Genomic DNA, 24,028 nt, shown 5'->3' on the forward strand with positions numbered 1-24,028 from the left:
CTTTTTTCTTTACTTCATTCCGCGTTCTCTTATATAGTGTACATATATTTTTACTGTTTGGTGGGAGTTGGATTTGCTGGCCCAGAAATCCACTACCAGCAGGTGTTATTTACGATGGGCGCACACAGATATTAGAGCGTGCCCGTATCTTTGTAATTTGTTTTGCAAGAGAAATTATGACATATGATCCAACCCAAGAGTTGAAGCCATGAACATAGTATTTCATAGGCCGTCTCGCCAACCGCCCAAACTCCACACTAATTATATGAAAGGTTACCGTTTCCAACAAAACAAAAAGAAAAGGGGATGCGCGGGATATCGCCCCCGGAAAGACATATGAAACAGGAGAGAAAGGACTGTTTAAAACAAAAGAGACTGACAAAAAGCCGGGCGTCATACGACGCTCTTGCGATCAAATGGGAGCCGATGCGAAATAAAACAGATGGCAATACTGTGCCCAGGGCTAGTCAAACGGCGAGGGCACGAGCGACTCAAGTGGTCGTCATGGGCATTGCCTGGTCTAGAGACAAATGTCTCTCCTTTCCTGTTTTCCACCATGGTGCACTTCCTCCGCCTACCATCTCGCCAAAACGCCCCCAGCTGCGACGGCTGCTACTGCCGCACTCAGCATCATCCATGGCTGTGTCCATGGATCAGCGATGCGTCCCGCCCGCTCGGCTCCACTGTTGGCTGCCGCCTCGTCAAAGGGACTGCCACCGCCGCCAAATATATTGCGGTTGTTCGCGCCCGTCACAGGCTGCGACGTCAAAGTCGGGGATGACGTTGATGACGAACGTCTCGTTGCTGTCTCCGGCAGAGGGAGGGAACTCGTTGCAACGGTCGGCGATGGCGGCGCCGCATTGCCGTTTCCACCACCATTCCCGACCAGTGAGTTGGTGTTCTGAATAAACGACTCCGAAGGTGGTACCGATGTCGCCGGTGCGGCGGCTGCGGCCGGTGCCTGTGCGACGCCGTCGCTGGAGCCCGTCGGGACGGTTGTGAACCCTGCTGGAGGGTCGAGTGTTGAAAAGACAAAAGGCGGGTTGTCGTTATTGGTGGCGGAGGTGGTGGTGGTGGTGTCGCTCGTCGCCGCTGCAGTTGTTGCCGCCGTCTCCGTCGTTTCTGTTTGCAAGACTGCTGCCGGCGCTGTTGCCGTCGCCGTTTCGGGGTTGTCTTCGGTGCTGTCTCCCGATACGGATTCGGATCCTCCACACAGCAGGCCGACCAAGTCGCCCGACAATGCCACACCCAGCACCGTCGTCACCGACCCAGATGACTGGATTCCACCACATACATTCTGGATCGTCTCCTGTGCGCGCGCAATTCCTGCCTGGCATGTCACTGAGCAGGTATTTCTGTCTCGCCGGCGGCTATTGGACACTGTGAAGTCACTCAGCGTGCATCCAGTTAGTTGCTGGTTGTAGGCGAGGATGCAGTTGATGGGCACCGCTGTTGATGTGATGAGCTGAAAGTTGGACAGCGAAAGCGCAGAGACTGCATGTGGCGCGGCGAGCGCAAGAAGCAGCAAAGAGAAAAACTGGTCGCTGCTTGGCCGCCTCCTTGATGATGTTGTTTTTTGCATTGTGACGTTTGTCTGTGTGCTTCTCGCTATCAAACTGAGTAGTCTTCAATAGAGCGTAGTTGTCGTGCTTTGTAAATGTTCGCCTTGACGTCAATAGTATAAACTGATGATGGATAAAAGCAAAGTAAAGAACAGGCAATATTCACGACGGATCAAAGAAGAATAAAAAATACATCTATTCTTGTTCGCTTTCCGAGGACGTCCTTTTCTTGATTTTCTCATATCTATTTTGTATGAGTTTCCCGCTTCTTCCTTCGACTGCTTTTCTCCCGTTTGTCTCCAGAATACTGGTGCAGGTGAGCAATGGTGCTGATCAGGGGTCGAGACGGACCGTCTTTTCGAGAGATGATTGAAGTCGCCCACAGTGTCTTGCCTTGTAAGATGAAGCAAGCGAGTGGTGTCGAAACGCGGTGTGTCTCAAAACAACAGCGATGTGCACAGTACCCAAATCGGTACTCAGATGGTGCAGAGCCTCCTTGAACAGAGATCTATGAGTAAAGAAATAAGAAACGGACCCTGGAAAGGGCAAAACCGCACGACTGTTTCTCTTGGATTTATTTTTCTCTTTCATTCCATTCCCAGGCTATTTCCATCATTGACTGTATTCGTAAACATAAGGCAAGGCCAGGTCTGGATGCATTGGCACATAAAACACACCATGTAGCGATCCCGCTCCAGACGGCCGTGCGCCGACTATTATGCTGCACCCTATCTAATGCATTTTCCAACATTTTCTTTTTATAGCAGAGAAGTTGGATATTAAATTTAGGTCGTTGAAGCAATATAATAAAATCTTTCCACTTGGAGAAAACATCGGTATAAGAAGGTGCTCACTAATACCGTTTCCGGGTAACATACCATGGTTTCTGTCTCTTCCTCTCCGCCTAGTTGTCTGGTAGGTTTCTCGTCGAATATGCTCTTCTCCCAAAAATCGCAAAACACTTGATCGATTTCTTCCAAGTCTGGAAGGTGTGTGGGCCCCGGCTTTTGAGAGTTCTACCTGGTAGAAACAAAAGAAAGGTCCAGGTTGAGCTGCCAAGATGGCCGCGTCTTGATGTACTTACCTTTGAACCTTACGCGCAGTGGCAACTTATATGGATTCTTGAAGAGCAAGTAAAGTAAATACCACAAGGGACAGCGGTCGAATATAGTAGTAGAAAAAAGAGTTTCCTTCAAAACAAACCAAGTAAATATCGGCACTGTTGCACCGCGTATAGGCAGACCTTTTGTCACCCTTAGGGGGAAAACGAAGAAATTTAACGAAGATAAGACACAAAAGTAAGGAAAGAAGAACGCCCCCAAGATATCCGGTACCCAATAAAATGACAGTTGCGCTGTATCCCTATCCATATACTCTGGGGGCCTCCCCGAGAATGAGAAGAAAAAAAAGGTAAGAAAGAAAGACATGATAGTATCAAAATACATAACTCCGGCTTTGTCAAAAAAGACAGAATAGAAGAAGATGAAAACCAAAAAGCCTAGACTAGCGAGGCCGAAACGAAAAATACGATGGGAAAAAAACCAAAAATTAAAATGATATACGAAAGAAACCACAAGGGCGTTGGCGAGGAGGAGAGCAAAGGCAGCTGTCCTTTAGTCCTTCAACTGCTTCCGGCCCATCTCCTCCATGCCATATTCGTCATAACCATCGAGCATGTCACCAGACGACAGCGATCGTCCAATGTAGAGACCAACTACCGTAAGCATGCTGGCGAGCAAGAACCAGCCCTCAAACCAGCGATCCACAAAACCAGGAGACAGCGCACTCTCCAGTGCATCGCTCACGGCACTGCCCATCTCCTTGGGCAGGTTGGACCGCAGCAAGAGTGCGGAACTGATTACGTACGTGGCCGCAATCTGCCCGATAAGCAGCGCCATGTTGGCCTGTGCTTGGTACAGTAGCCCCGGTGTCCACTTGACAAAGATGTGGAACGTCTGCAGCACCGAGTTGGCAGACGCCGCCAGGATCACGCCGCTCAGCAGGAACGAAATCTGCCGTGCCCACGCGAGCTGGTCGAGCTTCGGGTCCCAGTGCTTGGCCAGCAGGCCCAAGAACCGGTTGATCGGGTCGGACGACGAGAAAGACGCCTCCGGGTAGTACACCCGATGCAGTGTGGTGAGTGTAGTCGCCAAGATGCGGTAAATGCAGTAAATGCCAAAAGCGTACTGGGGGATCGCAAGAAGCTTTCCTAGGAACGTGCCTGCGCGAGCCTCGGACGCGCGCTTCGAGCGCAGAGCCGAGAGGGACGCAGACAGGCCGGCCTCCATCGTCTCCAGCCCAGATATTTCCATCTCTAGGCTCTTGATCTCGATAGCTTCAGGGCCATCCGCTCCAACTATGCTCTTGATTGACCCAACTAGCTTGCCCAAGACGCTACCCTGTTGTTGCGGCACCGGCGTGCCACTTCCCGATGCTGACACCGGATTCGCCGTCATCTCCATCTTGCGCTGCAATGACCGGAGGCGGAGACGCTTCGTCGAGATCAGGTCAGTGGTCATGCTGAGGCTTGTTTCCTTACGAGCCAGATCCGTGTCCGAGACTGGCCGCCTCCGCGCGCTTCGCCGATCGTTGAACGTTTGCCAAGGGGATGAGACGCTGGCAAAGCCTGAGAGGAGCGCCATGAGCGAGATGCCAATCACGCCGACCCGCTCAAGACACGCGCGAGCTAATCCCCGTGAGCCGGCAGACCGTAGGCTCTGTAGGTCGAATGGGTCGTCGGAGGTCGCATCCCAACGCGATGCCATGGAGATGCCTGTGCTGTCGAACCCCGTCCGCGCATCGTTGGAGTACATGTAGTTCTGGACGGGGCCAGGCACGGCAATGCCCAGTGACCAGAACACAAACAGCCAGCTGCCAAAAGCGAGCATCTGCAAAGTCCATGCGACGCGGGGGATCTTGCCCGTGGCGGTGCGCTGGAACGACCAGCCAGACGCGCTGATGACCGACTGGAGCTCCAGGAAGGGAATGAGGATAATTAGGAGGAATAACAGTGCTGGAACCGTAAACCGGAGAGCCGCGTTGCGTGCGACTGGGTCGACAACTTCAGACAACTCGGCGAGAATCAACTCCGCCAGGACTGCAGCCAGGGCAGTAGTGGTTGCGAACGCGGCTGCGGCGAACCGGCGACGCAGGGAGCGAGCACCATGCGCGGCATGGACCAGCCGAAGGCCGGCAGGCGCTGATGCGGGAAGATAGTGGTCCTGGCCGTCGTCGGCCTGTTGTACTCGCGACAGCAACGGGAAGACCTTCTTGGACACGACCACAAACACAATGACGAACGAGGCGAGGAATGGCGTAAGCGAGAAGAGCATGGACAGCGAGACGCCCGGTGGCGTTGCTAAACAGCCGTCGTCATCACAGCCAGCGCCGAGGCCGAAGAGACCCATGATCGCCGGCACCGAGGCGCGGGTAGGTGGTGTCGGAGTAGTTGTGCGCAGTTATAACGTCGTGTAATCGAGGAGACGAGATGCGTACGTGTACGGTATCGATTATCGACCGGTGTCGATAGCTCGGACAGCAGAGCTCGGGCGCATCTCTCCCACCCCCTGGAGTGTTGAGATGGGGGAATCGCTGAAGAATAGGAAAGAGCAGGTGTATGTGGTTTTCGATAGCCGTAGTTTATTTACGTCTTAGGTGTAGTTATTGCCGGGAATGATCTGTGAATTGTCTCTGTGGTGGGCGATGCTCGTTTGGAAATGGCGAGTCGAACAAGATGGAGGAGACGAGATACGAAGCGTGGTGCAAGCGCCGTATTCGTGTTCTGTAGGAGTCCCCCAAACCGGAAAGAGCGCTGACGAAGGTGACGCCGCCAGGTGGACGGCACACTAATCCCATTGTGATCACACAGCTGAGCTCCTAGCGGGGTTTCGGTACTCCGTATCTGCGACTACAAGGCGGTAGCCGAGTTTGGCGTGCGCATGCTCTCGGATCGGCTATAGATTTATCCGTGTCTGTCCCTCCCCCGGACACTCCCTAGACATATTGGCCTCTGCCAAATGCCCCTGAAGCCCTAAGAAAACCACTGCAATACCTCGCTATTTACGCGGGACAGTGCCCAGACCAGTTGGCAAAATGACTAAGCTGGCAGGGAATGGCAGAGGACCCCACGAAAAATGCGTTAGCCCCGCTAACCAACGAATGCGGACAGCAAAAATTTGGCGGGCAGTTTTGTAGACAATTTTCGAACTGCACACTTCATCAATATTTTAGGGACCATTCCACGCCCCTGATCACGACGACCTTCCCCGCCCTCCTTTTCGACGAACTTTTCGATCGAGGGCCTGACTCGAAGACTCGAAAGACAAGCGCCGTAAACGCGAGATCCACACGCAAATCGCGACTATGAGCGGACTTCAGAACGGCGCAGCGCCGGCACGCGCCCTCGACGACGACAGCGATGTTGAGGAGGAGGCGCTTGTTGCCGACTACCGCGAGCAGGTTGAATACGAGGACGGCCTCGAGGATCTGGAGCAGGTTAACTCCCTGACCCTCGCCCAGCAGAATGACGACATTCAGTCAAGACTCGCTGCAGCCGCACAGCCGCTCGACTTCTCGGCACCGCTCGAGGTCAAGTTCCAGAGCTACGATGCCTACTGCAGCCTGTTTCACTTCATTCTCAACTCTGAGGGCCCCGTGGACCTGGAGCCCCCTTCGGTATGTCTGCTCCGGCGGAGAATGGCTCATCACGTTTCATGACTGCGGGCATACCAAGTATTGGTCGCATGCAGCTTTACTGACTTACATCTCCTTATCGCAGTACTACTGGGCTTGGGACGTCATCGACGAGTTCATCTACCAGTTCAACTCCTTTTCTTCTTACCGTATGCGCATTGCCCGCCAGAATAACAACGAGGAGGAGATCGCCATCCTGCGAGAGAACCCCAATACGTGGGGCTGCTACAGCGTGCTCAATGTGCTGTACTCTCTGATCCAGCGGTCACAGATCACCGAGCAGCTGGCCGCGCAGAAGCGCAACGAGGACCCTGCCGCTGTGGCCGGAGAGTACGGCTCAAAGAACCTGTACCGCATGCTGGGCTACTTCTCCATCATTGGCCTGCTGCGCGTGCACTGTCTGCTGGGCGACTTCAGCCTGGCCCTCAAGACGATGGACGACATTGAGCTCAACAAGAAGGCCATGTTTGCGCGCGTCATGGCTGCGCACTTCACCACGTACTACTACATCGGCTTCTCGTACATGATGATGCGCCGCTACTCCGACGCAATCCGCATGTTCAGCCACATCCTGGTGTACGTGTCGCGCACAAAGAACTTCCAGAAGAACGCGCAGTACGACTCCATCACCAAGAAGAACGACCAGATGTATGCACTCATTGCCATCTGCGTTGCTTTCAGCCCCACGCGTCTGGACGACGCTATCCACACCCAGATCCGCGAGAAGTACGGCGAGCAGCTGCTGAAGCTGCAGCGCGGTGGCCCCGAGTCGCTCCCCATCTTCGAGGAGCTGTTCCGCGCCGCATGCCCCAAGTTTATCTCGCCCGTGCCGCCAGACTTTGAGAACCCGGAGGCCAATGTCGATCCCATCGAGCACCACCTGGCCGTTTTCATGGACGAGGTCAAAAACAACATGTGGAGCCCGACTGTGAAGTCGTACCTGCGTCTGTACACGACAATGGACCTGAAGAAGCTGGCTGGCTTCTTGGAGGTGCGGCCCGAGGAGCTGCGTTCGTGGCTAATTGTCAACAAGGAGCGCACCAAGCAGCTGCGGTGGAACGACCAGAAGCTGCTGGACGGCGAGTGGGTCAACGTTAGCGACCTGGACTACGCTCTGCAGGGTGTACGTATTTGCCTGTTACCTATGCCTCTGATTTTTTTTTTTTTTTTTTTTTTTATGTCTGTATGCAATACGTTGCTAACCTCTACATTAGGACCTGATTCATGTGTCAGAGGCAAAGGTTGGCCGCAAGCTGGTCGACTGGTACCTGCGCAATCTCTCGCGGACCTATGCGTAAACGGATTAGTCCAGAGAAAGGACCAAGCCGCTAAGGGCGAAACACACCCCGAGCATACGGAAGGCAACCACTGTGCCTTTCTCTGTGTGTATGTGTGTGTGCAACCCTGTACATGTACACTTGCGGCACATTACACAAAACATCACAAATCTTACACGGAGTTCCATGTCCCTTTCAAACTTGGACGGCGTCTTGGCTTTGTAATATGCGGGACAAGATACGATGGGAACAACGACCAGGGGCACGAGTTAGACAAAAGGAAACGAGCCGGAAAGCGGCTAGATGAGGGACGAGGAGCAAAGAGAAAAGAATGGCTCCCGGGGATGTCAGACAGGAAATACTAGGAGGGTCGTCCCGCATTAGCATTTGACTTAGGATTTTTTATAATTGTTCTATTTTTTTTCTGCTTGTTTCGACCCGAGCCGTGATACCACCTCGCTTACTACACAGGAAGGTTGTCGTCGTATGACAATAACGTTTTCTGTGGTCTGTATATTATTTCGACTCCTTCTCTGTCATGTCCCCTGCATGTGAATACTCCGGCTCCAACGGACGGCAGAGGTGAAATAGCGAGATATACACCGATTGTGAACCTGCAACCAGGTCACCATCTGTATACGATTTTTTTCATTTTCTTTCACACACAAACAAAATATGCAGATTTGTTGGTCCCGTCCCACCCTTGTCTTTCCGTATCGGCGCGCGTTGTGTGCTGCAACCATTTCACACCACCTTCTTGGCACGTTGACACTTGATTCGATATCTAGAGTCTTGATGTCTGTTCTTGGCGTATTGTTACACAGAAAGGTGGGCAAGATAAGATTTTTTGGTTTCGTTTTTCTTTCTTCGCGTAGCTAAGTGAACCACAGCTGGGGTTAGAAATATCTGACATCAGACCAGGAGAACAGGGAAAAGAACAGGGCAAGGGCTGAGTCCTTTGCAACCCCACCAGTACACACGGCGAAGTTGCACACATCGTTTTTCCAACACCCGGGCCGTTCTTCGGAATACGACTTCTTGCCGAAACCAAAATACTTGGCATCCTAGGCTGCTTGCGAGCTTGCGTTGTTCAAGGCTTAAATGCCAGGGCGACAACACGTAGTGTACGTCGTACTTCGTGCATAGATATGGCCCAAGAAGATGAAACTGGAGAATGCCTTTTGTCCGTCTCGCCCAGTTTCTAAGTGGTTCTCCGGGAGGCGGACCGGAGACACTAGTCCAGTCAGACGTGTGGGGTGGACAGTAGATACGATAGTAAGGTCCAAGGCAAATATAACTGCTGCGTTTTTGCGCTTTGTAGCTTCTTGGTCAGACAGTCTTTGCTCTCACCGCCGTGTTCAGTTGTGGAGTTCCGAGGTCAAATGCCGGTGAGCGTTGACAGACCACGACCCTTGTTGCCTCCCACGTCGGCTTTAGCGTTCAGCCTCTGCTTGCGGCGTGCGTTGGACGAGGAAAAGTAAAGACGAGTGGGATCTGGTCCGTGGGTAGGTCGCCTCACACGGCGGCTGGCCGCCACCTCTGCAGCCCATTTCTGTTGGCACTAGCCACGGGATATTGTTTGATCTGTCGTCTGCTCGTTATACAAGCATGTTGTATAACAGGACGGTGTAGTAGTGGAAGCATTTGAGCAATGAAACCATGGGGCGCGCTATCTGCGCGCTTGCGTCGCCGCGTTCTAGACCGTGCCTTTACCTTGGTCGGCTCTGAGCTCTGCTTGCACCACCTCTCGACCCTCGGAATCTCACTGAGTTATTCGCACTGCAAGAACGTCGAGCGCTTGACAACTGTCGCCCATCCGTCGACGGTTTCATCGAGCGTACAGAGTCCCTCATTCAGAGCAGATTTGGGCCTGTAAATTGCAGTAATAAGGAGATCCTGGGAGGCCTCGTGCCAAGTCTGGGCAGAAGTGCTGGCCGACTCTCAGTGGACCTAGGTTAGCTGCATTGTATCTCATTACGTACCATATTGTGATGAGTATTACAACTGCGTCCGCTCCGAGCTTCAGGGCTTTCGCACATTCGTTTGTCAAGTAACTACGACGTATGCAGTAGATAAAGATCGCATGTTGTACACGTCCAAACGATGGGGCTGCAGGGGGGTCGGCCGAGTGGTGGCGCACTCTCGTGGAGGGAGGAGAGCATCTTGCTATGCCGGAGACGTTTGCCCCCTGTCGAGATGCAGGCAGTTTGCACTTAGCTCACAAGTACGTTGTAAGGCCCGTCCCTTCCTCTCCAAGTCACACTTCAATACATACACTCCCCTGTTGGTGGCCACTGGACGTTGGATGCACCTTCCTTGCGTTTGTATCTTACTTGTTTGCGCCTTCCCTCCGATTGCCCCCATTCTCTCGTCTGCCGCTCTCGTTCTCGCAGAAAGGCCGAGGATGTCAAAGTAACTATCCAAAGGTTGTGCCTTCCGTTATCGTATGGACTAGGTCCTCTGAGCAACTCATCCACCTGCCCACACCTTTTTGCAGTGCCAAGCCGCCGAAAGATGTGACGTGCTCTTTTGTTTGGTGGAAGCTCGCAAAGGAGCAAGATAGAAGAGGAAAAAGTGGGATAACAGTAGGTAGGCATGATGGAAACCCATTACTCTGTACATTATGGAATATGGCACATTACGCTCTGCAAAGCTGCAAATCAAAGCCTGCATCTAGACTGGTGGGGACGAATGTCGTTATTATCTGCTTGTCTCTATGCCTTTGTCTTTTGCGGTGCCGTCTGCGTGTCTTCTCGCTCCTCATAGTCTCGCCTGGCCATGTCGGCTGCTGTTCACGCAGATCTTTTGGTTGCCTGCCCAGCTTGTGATCTGATAATACGAAGAGAAGGCTTCTCCCCACCCGTGCGATCTCATTTGCCTTCACGGACATGGTCGAAAGCAATTTTCTCGTTATTTTTCCCGCTGTTGTTTTCTTTTAAACCCAGAGCAGCCCTTCGTGCGGTTCAGAATTTATTATACGAGCTGTGCCTATTCCTTTGGTCTTTTGTGGTTGTGTTTTGACCATCCAGTCCTGGTCCAGCCCACCTTTGCTCCTGCCGGCCCCGTAATAATTGCCATTGATTAATGGAGAAGGAACCACCCTGTCTCATTCCGGTGTCATTGTACAAGTATCTCGTTGCCCATCCTTTCCTCTTCATCTTTCTCGCCCAGAGTCGCTTGTGAATAGTTATTCCACCAAGCTCATAAAACCCCACAAGAAGTACCGAAAGCTTGCTCCGAAAATAACGAGCGCATTGCGAAAAGCTTTCCCTTCCAACTACGCCCTCCCAGTCACGAACCAAAACGCCACCGTTTTGGCTGGCCTTCATCCAGCTCGTTCATGAGCAGCTTCTCCCTTTTGTCTCTCTCAATGCGTCGCGCAGTTGAATAACCCGTGCTGGCCTCTCCTGAGGCCGTCGGAGCAGCGAGCGCGTACGCAGTTACCAGACAGACGAAAATAACTTGAGCAAAAGCTCAGCAAACGAACACGGAAAGAAACACATTCGCATAAGAGGCAGAGCCGCCCCAAGGCAAGCCAGGCCGAGGAGCACAGAGGCGTCAACCTAGGAGGCAGGCAGTCTTGACGAGCTGCGAATAGCTTGCAGCCAAGCTTGCCGCGTCAAAGCTGCTCGAAATCAAGCAACGAATGCGTCAAAAGAGCAAGTTTACCATGTCTCGGGCCCCGATATCCTCCCATCCGCCAGCAGCTAGCCCTGCGAGAACTGCGTCGGCCGCAGACATAAGCCCCGGCTCAGACGTGTCCCCCACGACCATCGTCCCTGGCAAGGCCGTCGGCGATGCTGTCGCCACGACACCAAAGTCAAACGTTGGTTACTTCACACCAGCAGTCACAACAGCAGCCCAAACGTCTACTCCTGGTACGTCTATCGCTAGTACCAGCATAGAGGGCCGACGCAGCGATGGTCTCACGGACGCGTCTGGGGAAACGGCGACAAGCAGCCCCGTGACTGTCGCAACATCCAGCCCAGCCCTGACGACGAGCACGCCGGTGCCAGATCGACGTCCCAGCTCGATCCTCGATCTCGCGAGTGAAGGCAGTGGGAGGGCGTCCAGGAAGCCGTCAACGGCATCTGTGACCTTCCTTCCAACACGACACCCTTCCTTGCCACAAGGCCAGCCCAAGCCGGGACGCATTCTGTCGCCTGCTCCCAAACGGTATGTTCGACCTCCACCACCCGAGCGCGCTTTGCCTTTGCAAAAGAAAACGTCATTTCAGAATCCCCCACGCTGCTTTACATTTATTCAATCCGTCCCACGTGCGGCATAACGGCCAGTTTTGGCGAGAAAACTCTTCTCAGAACACTGCACACCCATCTCGTTGAATGGTCTAGTTACCACTTTTGTTCCTAAACTACGCGTCCCCATATCTTTCTTCCCCAGCACAGACAAGGTTGCACGCGACTGGTGGAGAGCGGTAGGCCGTCTGCCTTCAAGGCTGGGGATGCGCCAGCCTTTTTCTAATGCTAGCTCCTCGTCGCTTTGCGGGCGCTTGCTTTGCCGGCTTTCGCTGTCCTGTCCCTGCCTTACTCACTTACCTCACGAGTCTTCTCCTCCCTACCCCACTGCACTAGGCCGCTGGGCCGCCCCCTCTGAATTTTGGCCCGCATAGACTGCCACACCTTGAAAGTTGTACTCATGGCACCAGTTGGAATACGCATGTGATGTTCACTCTCAGGACCACAGACCGCAATCAGAGCGCAAATCGTTAGGCCAAAGCGGATTTGCTAGACCTTTCCAAACAGAGCACAGGCGCGGTTACCTCACGGGCCTTATTTTGGCGCGCCCAGTAGTCTTTCCTCCAAAACCCACAAGTAAAAATGACACACCCAACGCCCTACTCCAGCGCACAGCCACAGCACTTACAACCTTTGTGTGGGCTCCAACACCTCATCATCTTCCCCTCTTCATACAATCTTTGCTCCTCTCCCGCGAACACGACAGATATTTGCTCCACCTCACCCCTCTATAAGTTTGCGATCGATCAAACAACGTGACACTCACATTTACCTCACTGCCAATTTATACGATTGATTGGAGGCATCGTCGTCATGACGACACTAATAGAAACCTCTTCTGCCACCAGGTTCCGGAAGCACGTCGGCTTTGACAACATCCCGATCGGAGAAGCGACAAAGTCAAACACGCTCGGCTACACACTGAGCATCAGCCATTATGGCTACCAACCCCGGCGCCGATCACGAACCATGATGGTCGGCATTGACCAGAACATATACTCCGACTTTGCGTTGCAATGGCTGTTGGACGAGTACGCAGACGATGGCGATGAGATAATCTGCGTCCATGTTGTAGACAAAGATGCGCGGACCGTCGAGGAAAAGAACTACAAGGCACGTGCCGAAAAAATGGTGGAAAGAATCAAGAGCAAGATCCCCGAAAGCTGCGCAATCAGCATAAAACTCGAGTACGCAGTGGGAAAACTGCATGCGACTTTCCAAAAGCTGGTATGTATCGACGTTCTCATGTCTCTTTTTTTGTCCTCCGTGCGACGCTGACGCGCGGTGTTTCCCGGTACAGATTCAAGTCTACGAACCTTCTATGCTTGTCGTTGGAACACGTGGTCGCTCTCTGGGAGGCTTCCAGGGCCTCGTGAACAAGAACTCATTCTCCAAGTACTGCCTACAATACTCGCCAGTACCGACTGTTGTCGTCCGTGACTATGAGAAGCGCAAGAAGAAGAAGGACAAGAGATCCAATGACCCGGCCCGTCATAGCTATGCCAACATGCTTGCAACGTCCAACGGCGTGCACGAGGCCAACAGCGAGAACAGCAGCGTGTACAACATGGAGGCGAAGATCTCTGCCGACGAGGAGGCGCATAAGGTCGCCGCCGCCATTGGTCTTCCGGCCGCTTTCGATCCCACTCTCAAGCCAATAGACATAGACCAGTATCTTGGACGCCGGTCACGCAACACATCGCCAGCCAGGCCAGAGGTAGAGAGCACCACGAGCGACAAGTCTACGATTCCGGGCAGCGTCGAAACTCCTGCAGCATCGGTCGATAGCGAAGACGACGACAGCGCCGACGACGACGACGAAGCCGAGTTTGAGGTGACCTCTGGCCAGCAGGCACTTCAAGAAGCCGCAGCCAAAGAATCCGAGAAGGAGCAGCGTAAGAAGCTGCATGAGATGGAGATGGGCGAGGCTCATGCATTAAAGCATGTCATAGAAAGCGATGAGGAGGATTAACAGCACTGCGAACTCGGCGGCCATGGCGAGTTCTGCTTCTTTTCAGATACACAAACGAATTTATGGCCAAGAAACATGGTTTAGGACGGGTAATGGGCAGACATGGGAGTATGGCGCTCAGTGGCGAGTCTCCTGCTTGCACTGCGTGCGGGCTGAGATGGTTCTTTTTTTCTTTTCTTTTTCTTTCTTTTTTTAATGATGCACGTTAAATTCTGCATCGTGACCTACTTGACAAAATAGGGCAAACGAGATCATCTCAAATGAATATCAAAGAAACATAGGTCGTGCAATAGAAGGAGTATATCACTGTGTCTTTGTTTTGTTTATTTTGTTATTTTGTTAGCTATGGCCTACTGACCCATGTCTGCACCCCACAGCTTTGTCTCGAATCCCTGCTAGAGATCACTTGCAGTCGCCCAACAACCAATATCGAGGGTGTGGTGACGCACATACTCCATAAAGAAAATGTCGCCGATTCAGATGCGCAACTGATCCTAATTTGAGACACAGGTTCGCCCTGCACCAGCAATAAGCCCAACTGACGTCGGCAATTCGGTGACAATGCGCTTCAGAGTAGTGCGAACCGCAGAAGAAGATCCGCTGTAACAGGGCGTCAACGGATAAGGCTGCTGTAAGTACAGTGGATCGGCAGGCGGAAAAAGAATACATCCGGCGGGGAAGCTACCGTAGACGAGCTCTTACAGTGCCGTACGTCGCTGTATTAGGAAACCTCGCCCCTCTATTTACGGTGCGTCATGGCTACTGCTTTAAAAAAAAAACGTTTGTCCCAGTTGGGCAGGCGGACAAAGAGCGAGAATGACGGCAATATGATTTATTCTGAGTAGTTCATTGCTACTGATATCGACGTCAGAGAACAACATTTGACCGCTCGACAGCATATCTCAGTGCAACGGCAAACCGGCCGCGATCTAACTAGCTGCAAAGGCTTCATAAGAAGCAGTCACTCTTTTCATATTGTTCTCATTTTAATGACGGCCGTTGCTGTTCCTGCTTTACGAAGGTGACCCATCGCTTTGCTGAGAAATCCCTTTGAATACAGCGGCATTGCGACTCGTCGTCTTGACATCTCACGACCGGCTGAGACGAACGCTTTATAATTTCACTTGAAGATACCCGCTTCGAAACACCATAATGCCTGTCGTCGGCCCAGAAAAGCTGGCTGCTCTGCAGCAGCATGGCGACAACGTTCGCAACATTTGCGTTTTGGCGCATGTCGACCATGGCAAAACCTCGTTGACAGACGCTCTCATTGCTACAAATGGCATCATATCCGCGAAGATGGCCGGCAAGATCCGGTATCTTGACTCTCGGCCCGACGAACAGCTTCGTGGCATCACCATGGAGTCCTCTGCGATCTCGCTCCTCTTCGCCATGATGCGGCGAGCCAATCCCGAAGCAGCCCCCGAAGCCAAGGAATACCTCGTCAACCTGATCGACTCTCCCGGCCACATCGACTTTAGCAGCGAAGTCTCGACCGCCTCGCGCCTATGCGATGGTGCCGTTGTTCTTGTCGATGCCGTCGAGGGCGTTTGCAGCCAAACTGTCACCGTTCTGCGTCAAACCTGGACGGAGAAGTTGAAGCCGCTTCTCGTCATCAATAAGATGGACCGGCTCGTTACCGAACTGCAGATGACGCCCGCGGATGCCTATGTGCACATAAGTAAACTGCTCGAGCAAGTAAATGCTGTCCTTGGCAGCTTCTTCCAGGGCGAGCGCATGGAGGAGGACCTCAACTGGCGGGAACGTGTTGACGAACGTGTCGCTGCTACGAAGGAGGCACAGGGCGGCAGCGGCGGTGACGAATCACAGACCGACGAATACCAGGAGCGGGACGACGAGGACATTTACTTTGCGCCTGAGAAGAACAATGTCATTTTCAGCAGTGCCATCGACGGCTGGGCGTTTACTGTTCGCCAGTTTGCGGTCTTGTACGAGCGCAAGCTCGGCATCAAGGCACAACTCCTTGAAAAGGTACTCTGGGGCAGCTTCTACCTGGACCCCAAGACCAAAAAGGTGCTCGGCGCACGACACCTCAAGGGCCGCTCGCTCAAGCCGATGTTCGTGCAGCTTGTCCTTGAACCGATTTGGGCCGTGTACAATGCGACCTTGGGCGGCAACAATGACCGTGGCGATCCCGAGGCCCTGGAGAAGATCACGAAATCGCTTAGCATCACGATTCCGGCGCACATCAAGCGGTCGCGGGATCCTCGCCAGCTGATGATGACCGTCTTCTCTTCCTGGCTGCCACTATCGACGGCTCTACTCGTTTCCGTCATCGAGTCTTTGCCTTCCCCGAAGGCGGCACAGGAGGAACGCATGGGTGAGCTTCTCGACCGCTCGCCCGATCCTGACCACATCGACTCTTCGGTCCGGTCGGCCATGGTCTCGTTCAACCAGTCCAAGGAACAACCAGTGGTCGTCTACGTCAGCAAGATGGTTTCGATACCTGAAAGCGAGTTGCCCGAAAATAAGCGGAAGAATACAAATTCCATGAGTGCAGAGGAGGCGCGCGAGTTGGCAAGACAGAAGCGGGCAGAGATTGCCCGCGCACAGCAGGCCGAGTCTGCCGCCGCTGGCCACTCCAACGACGGTGACTACCTCGCATTGTCTCTCGATGCTGTAACAATCCAAGACAGCCAGGACGATGCCGAGAAGGCCAAGATTGATCCCGAACACCTGATCGGCTTTGCACGAATCTACTCTGGCACGCTCTCTGTCGGCGACGAGATCTACGTCATTCCGCCCAAGTTCTCGCCCGCCCATCCTCACCACCAGCCTGAGCCCAAGAAGATCACAGTGGAAGCGCTCTATATGATCATGGGCCGCAACCTCGAAAGTCTCGACCAAGTACCGGCCGGTGTCGTCTTTGGTATTCGTGGCCTTGAGGGCACCGTTCTCAAGTCTGCAACTCTTTGTAGTCAAGTCGAAGGCGCATGCAACCTGGCGGGCATCGCCAGTACAATCGGCCGTCCCATCGTGCGCGTCGCACTCGAGCCGGAGAACCCGGCTGATCTCGACAAGATGATTGCCGGTCTGAAGCTGCTCGTCCAAAGCGATCCCTGTGCCGAGTACGAGCAGTTCTCCACAGGGGAGCACGTCCTGCTTACGGCAGGCGAACTTCATCTCGAGCGCTGCCTGACAGATCTGCGGGAGCGTTTTGCCCGCTGTGAGATCCAGGCCGGCGCACCGATTGTGCCGTATCGAGAGACCATTGTCCGTGCCGAGGAGATGCGTCCGCCCGCCAACAAAGAGCTGGGCCGTGGTGTTGTACAGAGCTTTACAAGCTCCAAGCAAGTGTCAATCACCGTGCGAGTCCGCCCTCTTCCGACTGAGGTCACTGATTTCTTGATCAAGAACTCAGGCAGCGTCCGGAATATTTCGTCTGAAACGAAGGCTTCCAATGGTTCACGGGACAAGACTGGAGAACGGGCAGACGACGTTGTTGCCGAAAATAGCTCTAATAAAAATGGAACCTCATCCTCTGACGATGAAGCGGCGGCAGGAGCTGAGACTGATGAAGTGTCGGGCGTGTCCGAGGTTCTCTCCCCAGAAGAATTCAAGGAGCAGCTGCAGACTCATTTTGATAGCAGCAAGGGTGGCTCGGCATGGAAGGGCGTTACCGACAGCATTGTTTCATTTGCACCTCGCCGTGTTGGCCCCAACATTCTTGTCGACAGTACCGAGTCACAGTGCCTTCAAAGGTTGTTTGCTGAGCACGAAGTTGATGCCGGCACAGCTGCCAGCGCCGATGACCGGGTCGACCCAAGCCACTTTGCCGACAAGATCGTCTACGCTTTCCAGCTGGCCACCCAACAGGGGCCTCTGTGCCACGAACCTGTCCAGGGCATTGCCGTAATCGTCGAAGATGTCAAGGTGTCGCCGGCCGGAAGCAATGTTGAGGACGGTGCAAACAGCACCCTGCTGGTGCGGGACAACCTTGGCCGGCTGACTGGCGAGGTCATTAAGACGGTCCAGCAGTCCATCCACAAGGGATTCCTAGACTGGTCACCCCGTCTCATGCTCGCCATGTACTCGTGTGAAATTCAAGCAAGCAGTAAGTTCCAGACCCCTTCACTTACTGTACTGTTGTATAAGAGTAGTAATACTAACTGCTGAACAGCCGAGGTTTTGGGACGTGTCTACGACGTGCTGACGCGCCGCCGTGGCCGTGTTCTATCCGAGACCATGAAGGAAGGCACACCTTTCTTCACCATCCTGTCGCTTCTGCCCGTAGCCGAGTCGTTTGGCTTCTCCGACGACATGCGCAAGCGGACAAGTGGCGCTGCCCAGCCGCAGCTTATCTTCACAGGTTTTGAGGTGTTGGATGAGGATCCTCTTTGGGTGCCGTTCACGGAGGACGATCTGGAGGATCTGGGTGAATTTGGCGACCGAGAGAACGTGGCCAAGCGGTACATGGACGGTGTCCGGCGCCGCAAGGGCCTGCTCGTGGAGGGCCGTAATGTTGCTCGGAGCGCCGAGAAGCAGAAGACACTTAAACGCTAAAAGCACGGGCAGCAAAGGTTGGATAACATACATAGGATGGCGTTTGCGTTCTAGATAAAATACATCACTGGGTTGGGTTTTCAGGATAAAGCTGGCGAAAAGACGAGACTATATTATATTTGGAAACATCTCAAATGTCGTATTTTGTATCGAGCCATGCACTCGGCATAGAAGAGATGTTAAAACGGAATGTAGGACACAGTCAGCTAAGTACAAAGCCATGGAAGGAAACATACAGTGATACTAAACAAATCCTCTTTTAAGTCTCATGTCTTCACTTGTAACACGAGGAAGAAATCAACTACAGCAGGATGCAAAGCCGAAATAAAGGAACGAAAGAAAGAAATCAAGTCCCAATGTCATACTTGTTGCTCATACGATGCAGTGAGATAAAGAGAAAATAGTTTTGACAGAGAAGAGAGAACAAAAAAAAAAAAAAAAAAGTAACAAAATGAACAGAAAAATCCCATTTCTTTTTTCCCGTAAAAATATAAAACGCGAAATAAATCAAAGGTACCGCTTTCTTTTTACAAAAAAAGTGTCTGGTTTCGTCAACCTTCTTCCAACACCATTTTTCTTCGTCCGTCATCCCAGTGACTCTGGACAAAGACATCAGCAGATCGAAGCTGCAAGCACATATGCACGATTGCCTCTCTGCAGGTATCACGAAAGACATCAACCTCTTTCTTTCCCAAGGCCCATTTCTCCTAACCCCGGACCCGAAACATGCACGTATACGCATCTCGCATATGCACACCCACTTAGGAGTACAGATACAGATACCTCTCTCCCAAGCAACAAAAACAGTCCGACACGCTTTTCTCGCTACCACCTTGCTCTTGTACTGGTCCACTCCATACATCCACGTCGATCTCACTCCCCAACAAGAGCAAAATGCACACCAAAGGTTTCCCTGTATCGGTGTGACTTGACCATGGAGCCCAACACCAATCACCTATCCAATGCGAAATACCTCGCTGCTTTACCACAGACGGCCGTAGCTCTAAAATACCGTTGCACGGGAAAAGAAGCTAAACCATGGGTGGGCAGGCAAGCGAACGAAGGAGAGAAAGACATTAACTGAAATCAAAATCGCTTGGGTAAAGAATCGGGTTGGGTCTATGGAACCACTGGCCATATGCTAGAGCAGAAAAATCTGGGATTCGGAGGAGAGACGAGAAAAGAGCTTTTTTTTGGTGGAGCACGAGGACTGCTCTGCCTGTCATGGCTTGCTGTTCCTCCTGTCGCGGCGGGGATGGGTGGGTTCAACCGCTCATTGGGCGCGCGGCTTCTGGCTGCGGCGACCCTTGTTCGGAACGGTCTCCCAGCCCTCCTCATCCGGGCCTGTGGGTGTGGCCGGGGCGGCACCCTCCTCCTGGGGGAGCTTGGGCGTCGACGGCTGCGACTGCTGGCCACCGTTGGCGGTACGCGGGGGGCGAGGGCCGTCATTGTTGCGGGGACCTCTGGGCGCACCACTGCCACGGCGCTGGCCATCGGCGCCACCACGGGGCTCACGCGGTGGGCGGGGACCGCGCTGCTCGCCAGACGGCTGTCTCCAGTTGCCGCTGTCGTTGGCGCGCGACTTGGCATTTTGGAGCTGGTCACCGCGGGGCTCGCGGGGCTCGCGAGGCTCGCGAGGCTCTCTTGAGCGGGGGCCTCTCTGATTCGGCACGGCCGAGCCGTTCTGTGGGCTGCCAGTCTTGGCAGCAGCTGCGTCACCTTTGGCGGACTCTTCAGTCTTCTCCTCCGAAGCATCAGTGGCGGCAGCGGCTTCGGTAGCGGGCGCTTCAGTAGCGGCGGCAGCAGCAGAAGCCTCCTCCTCCTTGGGGGCCTCCTCCTTGGGAGCCTCCTTTTCCGCCTTCTCAGCGGCAGCCTTTGCGGCAGCGGCCTCCTGTGCAGCGGCCTCCTTGGCCTTCTTGGCCTCCTCTTTGGCTTTCTCATCGGCCTCCTTCTTCTCCTTAATCGCGATCTGGCGCTTCTCCTCGACCTCCCGCTCGCGGGCGGCTGTGTCAATTGGGCGCGCAGCGCCGAAGGGGCTGGCCTTGGCGTCGCCGGCGGGAGTCGAAGCGGCATCTGGGGCCTCGGAAACAGTGCGCTTGGCCAGGTTCAGCTTTGGCCGGGACGCAAGGACGGCAGTAGCAGGTGCAGGAGAAGACGGGGCCTCGCTACCGCTACGAGAGGGCGCAGGCGACTTCACCGGCGCATCTGGGCGCATGTTGTTGCGCCACTGCATATCACGCTCCGCAGCAGTGGGAACGCGTTCCGGGCGCTCCGGGCGCTCCGGACGCTCAGTGAACTCGCGGTGGGGACGGGATCCATCAGCAGGACCGGCCGGGCCAGCGCCACCCTCAGGGCGGCCCTCGCCCCAAGTGGCAGGAGATGGCTTCCGGGGGCCACGGAAAGACTCGGACCGGCCACCTTCGCGGGCGAGGTCGACAGGGCGCTCCTGCTGGGGCAGAGGAGACAGAGGGCCCTTGCGCTCCCAAGTCAGGTCGCGCGGCTTCTCGTCGGTCGGCGCGTCCCGTGGGGGGCGGCGCTCGGAAAAGTCAGGGGCTGGGCGGCGGTCGTTGTTGCGCGCCGACGGCAGGTCCGGCAGAGGGCCCTTGCGGGTCCACTCGCTCAGGTCGCGAGAAGAGCCCTCACCACCACGCTGGTCACGCTCCTTGGCTGCAAGCAGGTTAGCAATTATGTAGGCGATCTATACGTATAGACAGGCCATTTTCGGTTAGATTACGTACGAGGATCTGCAATCTTGACCTTAATGTTCCGGCCACGGAAAGACGATCCATCGAGCTCGAGAGCGCGTTTCAAGCCATCGACATTGGAAAACTCGGCGTAACCGAAACCCTTGGGGCGGCGGGTCTCACGGTCCTCGATAAGGCGAATGCTAGTGACGTCGCAGCCGTCGAGGAGGTCGCGAATATCGGGCTCCGTAATCTCGTAGTCGAGGTTGCCGAGGTGGGCAAGGTAAGGCGGCTTGTCCGGGATGCGCTGAGGAACGGGATCGCGGTACGAGAAGCCTAGCAGGAGAGACAAGAGGTTAGCAATCGGAGACAACCGTCCTGTGCTGGTAGTTGTCGGAACATACCACGGTCATCCAAGCGGGGGCCGCTGTTGTTGTAGAAGCTGCTGCCGCCGCCACCGCCGCGGCGCTCCATAGGAGGAAGAGCCTGGGTGCCTGCATGTGGGTGTTAGTAAGTGTATGACTTTACATATTTGTCGATATGGCTCCGTGACACCGCCGTCGGCCGATGATCGGACAGCATGACGTCGCCGAACTCTGTTTTCAAGACCGGGGTGGCCACATACCGTAAGATTCTTCAACCTCATCCGCCCATGAACCACCACCGAAGGCTAGACAAGAAGTTAGTATATGCCACGAATGCACAGCACAGGATCGCTCACTCTGAGTCCGCTTCGGGATGTCGGAAATAGCTCACAGTCATTGGACATGAACTCTCCATAGGAGAGCTTCTGCACTTCCTTCTTCTTGGGAGCTAATGGAGTGTTAGCATATACAGCTGAAAACGTAGTTGCCCAGCCGATAGAGTAGGTCGTTGTCCAGGCCGGGGACACAGGCGCCGACGGAGCCGACACGGCGCTGTCACAATCTGACGACGAAAACAAGGCCGAGCAAGCAATGTGCATGCCAACGAGCAAATCCGTTGAGGGGGGCCGTAAACGTACCCATGATGAAAGACAGGTATGAAACGCTGACTACGCGCAACGAGCACTTGGCAACGGCACGTAGACAACGGGGGTTGACGCGGGGGCGGGCGTCGGTCGGCGAGTATCGGAGAAATTTCCCAAAGAATCGCGACGGGCAGGCGACGATGCTGAGGAAAAAAGGGGTCCGGTCGGAGGGTCGTTGAGACCGGCAAACAAACAAGCACTCTGCACGCAATCGAAAGCGACGATTGGTACAGTTGGTAACGCGACGTCTAGAGGTCGATTCGGAGAAAAGGGAGTCTCGGTTGTGGTGTGTACGTGGATGGTGATGTCGTTTGGAATTTTTAAAGAGGCCGGCTTGGAAGGGGAAAAAAATTGGGATGTGAGGATTGGCTGTGTGGGCTGGGCTATTTTTTTGCGTGGGCGGCGCGATTTCATAGTGGAGCCATTCCCGATTAGGATTAAACCCGCCAATTATCCTCTTATTTTGTAATTTTTTTAAAGGTCTGCGAGCAGCTGTTTCCCAGTACATTAAAGGAAAGGCCAATGGACACGGCTCATTGCCCTTTCTCATTGGCCTCGTCTCTACGGCACAGTGCGATAGACTTCGACTACGGTGCAAACGTGTGCAAACAGTGAATGCTGCTGCTATGACCTTGTTAAGTGGAAATGCACTGAACTCGTAAGTCTCAACTATCATCTGTAAGGCTTCGTAATAATAACGTTTAAGATCTTCAAGTTTGTCCCTGCCTGGTGTCGCAGGTTTCGAAAGTAGGTTTGTTTGCTGGCAACGAGAATGGTAGCCTTGCTCAATGCGCCCCGTTGTAGGCCTATTTTCGAGAATAACAGCGGGTGCATTTACCACCTCGCACTGTACAGAATTAGCGTGCGAATATCCCCTTCACTCATTGATCTGCACAAAGCAGAAAGTATGATACCTTCTGATTGAAGACAAGGCTGCAGCAACCACAAGTACGACGTACGGTGAGCGAGAATAAAAGGCATAGTCAACAGAGTGAGTGTGAAATTCACTTTCTCATGGATGCACTATACTTGACTCCCTTTTACTAATCTCGCAAACTTAGCCGCACACATTGGACTTGGCTATTTCCTATTGATGAGCATTTGATTCCGCGATCCGCAGCTGGAGTCTGTGGCCACCTGCACCGGATAACTTGGCTGCCCATACACCCCTTACAAACTCTGCAGAGGCGACTACTATCGACGTATACCATGTCACGTCCCGAGTCCACGCCGCCGGCCCGGCCCCCACCAGCGGCAAAGGCACAAATACCGCCGGAGGTGGCTGACATTCTCGTTCCAAGTCTGCAAGTGGGATTGGGAGCAGGTTTGTGGAACCGATGCTCATAACATATGTATTTGGAAGGCGTCGTTACTAACGGAAATGAAACCGAAGGAACGATAGGACTATTTGTTGGTGCAGCGTCTGGCATTGTGCGCTCGACCACGCCGGTGCTGTTCTCTCTTGTGACGGGAGCACAATGGTTTGCTCTTGGCAGCAGTTACTATGGTGAGACAAGCCCTACGTCTTTGTCCCATATCATAACGGATAACTAATTCTGCTTGTCAGGATCAAGAAGTGCCATCATCTCGGCATGGGGCGGCGAAAGTACACTGACGCCGTGGGACAACGTAAAGGCCAGCACGCTTGCTGGAGCCTCGGCGGGCTTCGTAGGCGGCTCGTTGCGTATGTTTTTATGCCCCTCGATTTTGCAAACAACTTCACATGGTACATGCCCATGCTGACAACTCTAGGTGGCCCACGAAATATTCTTCCCGCCGTCGCCATTTTCTCCATCTTTGGCGCAAGTGGTCAGGCAGTCTTGAACGCCATGTCGACGGGAGAGACCCCGGACGCGAAGTCAAAATCAAGCTGGCTCGGGTCCAAGTGGAGCCCAGTGACGCCGATGACCGATACCGAATATGCCACATTCATCCAGGACAAGATCCTCAAGCTCGATGTCGAGGTGTCGATGATTGACGACCAGCTGGCCACATTAAGGGCGCGAAAAGCACAGAGAGAAGCCGAAAACCCACAACGTGAAGATTCATAGC

At 53.8% G+C, this 24,028-nt stretch overlaps 7 protein-coding genes across 7 annotated transcripts; 4 read left to right on the top strand and 3 right to left on the bottom strand.

Annotated features, from left to right (window-relative positions):
- Positions 1–574: 574 nt before the first annotated feature.
- On the bottom strand, positions 575–1,582 carry SPBR_03043 (uncharacterized protein; the record flags this gene model as incomplete). The annotated part of the gene is made up of 1 exon (XM_040761346.1): positions 575–1,582. One exon carries the CDS (start codon positions 1,580–1,582, stop codon positions 575–577), a length of 1,008 nt encoding a protein of 335 aa, XP_040620688.1.
- A 1,593-nt stretch (positions 1,583–3,175) lies between these two features.
- Positions 3,176–4,969, bottom strand: SPBR_02602 (uncharacterized protein; the record flags this gene model as incomplete). Its single annotated transcript, XM_040760905.1, has 1 exon — positions 3,176–4,969. One exon carries the CDS (start codon positions 4,967–4,969, stop codon positions 3,176–3,178), a length of 1,794 nt encoding a protein of 597 aa, XP_040620689.1.
- A 955-nt stretch (positions 4,970–5,924) lies between these two features.
- Positions 5,925–7,552, top strand: SPBR_02691 (translation initiation factor 3 subunit L; the record flags this gene model as incomplete). The annotated part of the gene is made up of 3 exons (XM_040760994.1): positions 5,925–6,236; positions 6,340–7,377; positions 7,469–7,552. The coding sequence occupies 3 exons, from the start codon at positions 5,925–5,927 to the stop codon at positions 7,550–7,552; spliced, it is 1,434 nt and encodes a 477-aa protein (XP_040620690.1).
- A 3,649-nt stretch (positions 7,553–11,201) lies between these two features.
- Positions 11,202–13,759, top strand: SPBR_02369 (universal stress protein family domain containing protein; the record flags this gene model as incomplete). The annotated part of the gene is made up of 3 exons (XM_040760672.1): positions 11,202–11,707; positions 12,636–13,014; positions 13,088–13,759. The coding sequence occupies 3 exons, from the start codon at positions 11,202–11,204 to the stop codon at positions 13,757–13,759; spliced, it is 1,557 nt and encodes a 518-aa protein (XP_040620691.1).
- Positions 13,760–14,911: 1,152 nt separating this feature from the next.
- SPBR_02241 (ribosome assembly protein 1) lies at positions 14,912–18,283 on the top strand (the record flags this gene model as incomplete). Its single annotated transcript, XM_040760544.1, has 2 exons — positions 14,912–17,834; positions 17,901–18,283. The coding sequence occupies 2 exons, from the start codon at positions 14,912–14,914 to the stop codon at positions 18,281–18,283; spliced, it is 3,306 nt and encodes a 1,101-aa protein (XP_040620692.1).
- A 1,273-nt stretch (positions 18,284–19,556) lies between these two features.
- SPBR_02402 (uncharacterized protein) lies at positions 19,557–21,931 on the bottom strand (the record flags this gene model as incomplete). Its single annotated transcript, XM_040760705.1, has 5 exons — positions 19,557–20,950; positions 21,022–21,303; positions 21,372–21,461; positions 21,593–21,637; positions 21,724–21,931. 5 exons carry the CDS (start codon positions 21,929–21,931, stop codon positions 19,557–19,559), a joined length of 2,019 nt encoding a protein of 672 aa, XP_040620693.1.
- Positions 21,932–23,185: 1,254 nt separating this feature from the next.
- Positions 23,186–24,027, top strand: SPBR_03143 (uncharacterized protein; the record flags this gene model as incomplete). The annotated part of the gene is made up of 4 exons (XM_040761446.1): positions 23,186–23,300; positions 23,397–23,483; positions 23,544–23,660; positions 23,729–24,027. 4 exons carry the CDS (start codon positions 23,186–23,188, stop codon positions 24,025–24,027), a joined length of 618 nt encoding a protein of 205 aa, XP_040620694.1.
- Between the last annotated feature and the right edge of the window lies 1 nt (position 24,028).

This window comes from Sporothrix brasiliensis (assembly GCF_000820605.1).
Source record: "Sporothrix brasiliensis 5110 chromosome Unknown Cont17, whole genome shotgun sequence".
In the NCBI taxonomy this organism is placed as follows: Eukaryota; Fungi; Ascomycota; class Sordariomycetes; order Ophiostomatales; family Ophiostomataceae; genus Sporothrix; species Sporothrix brasiliensis.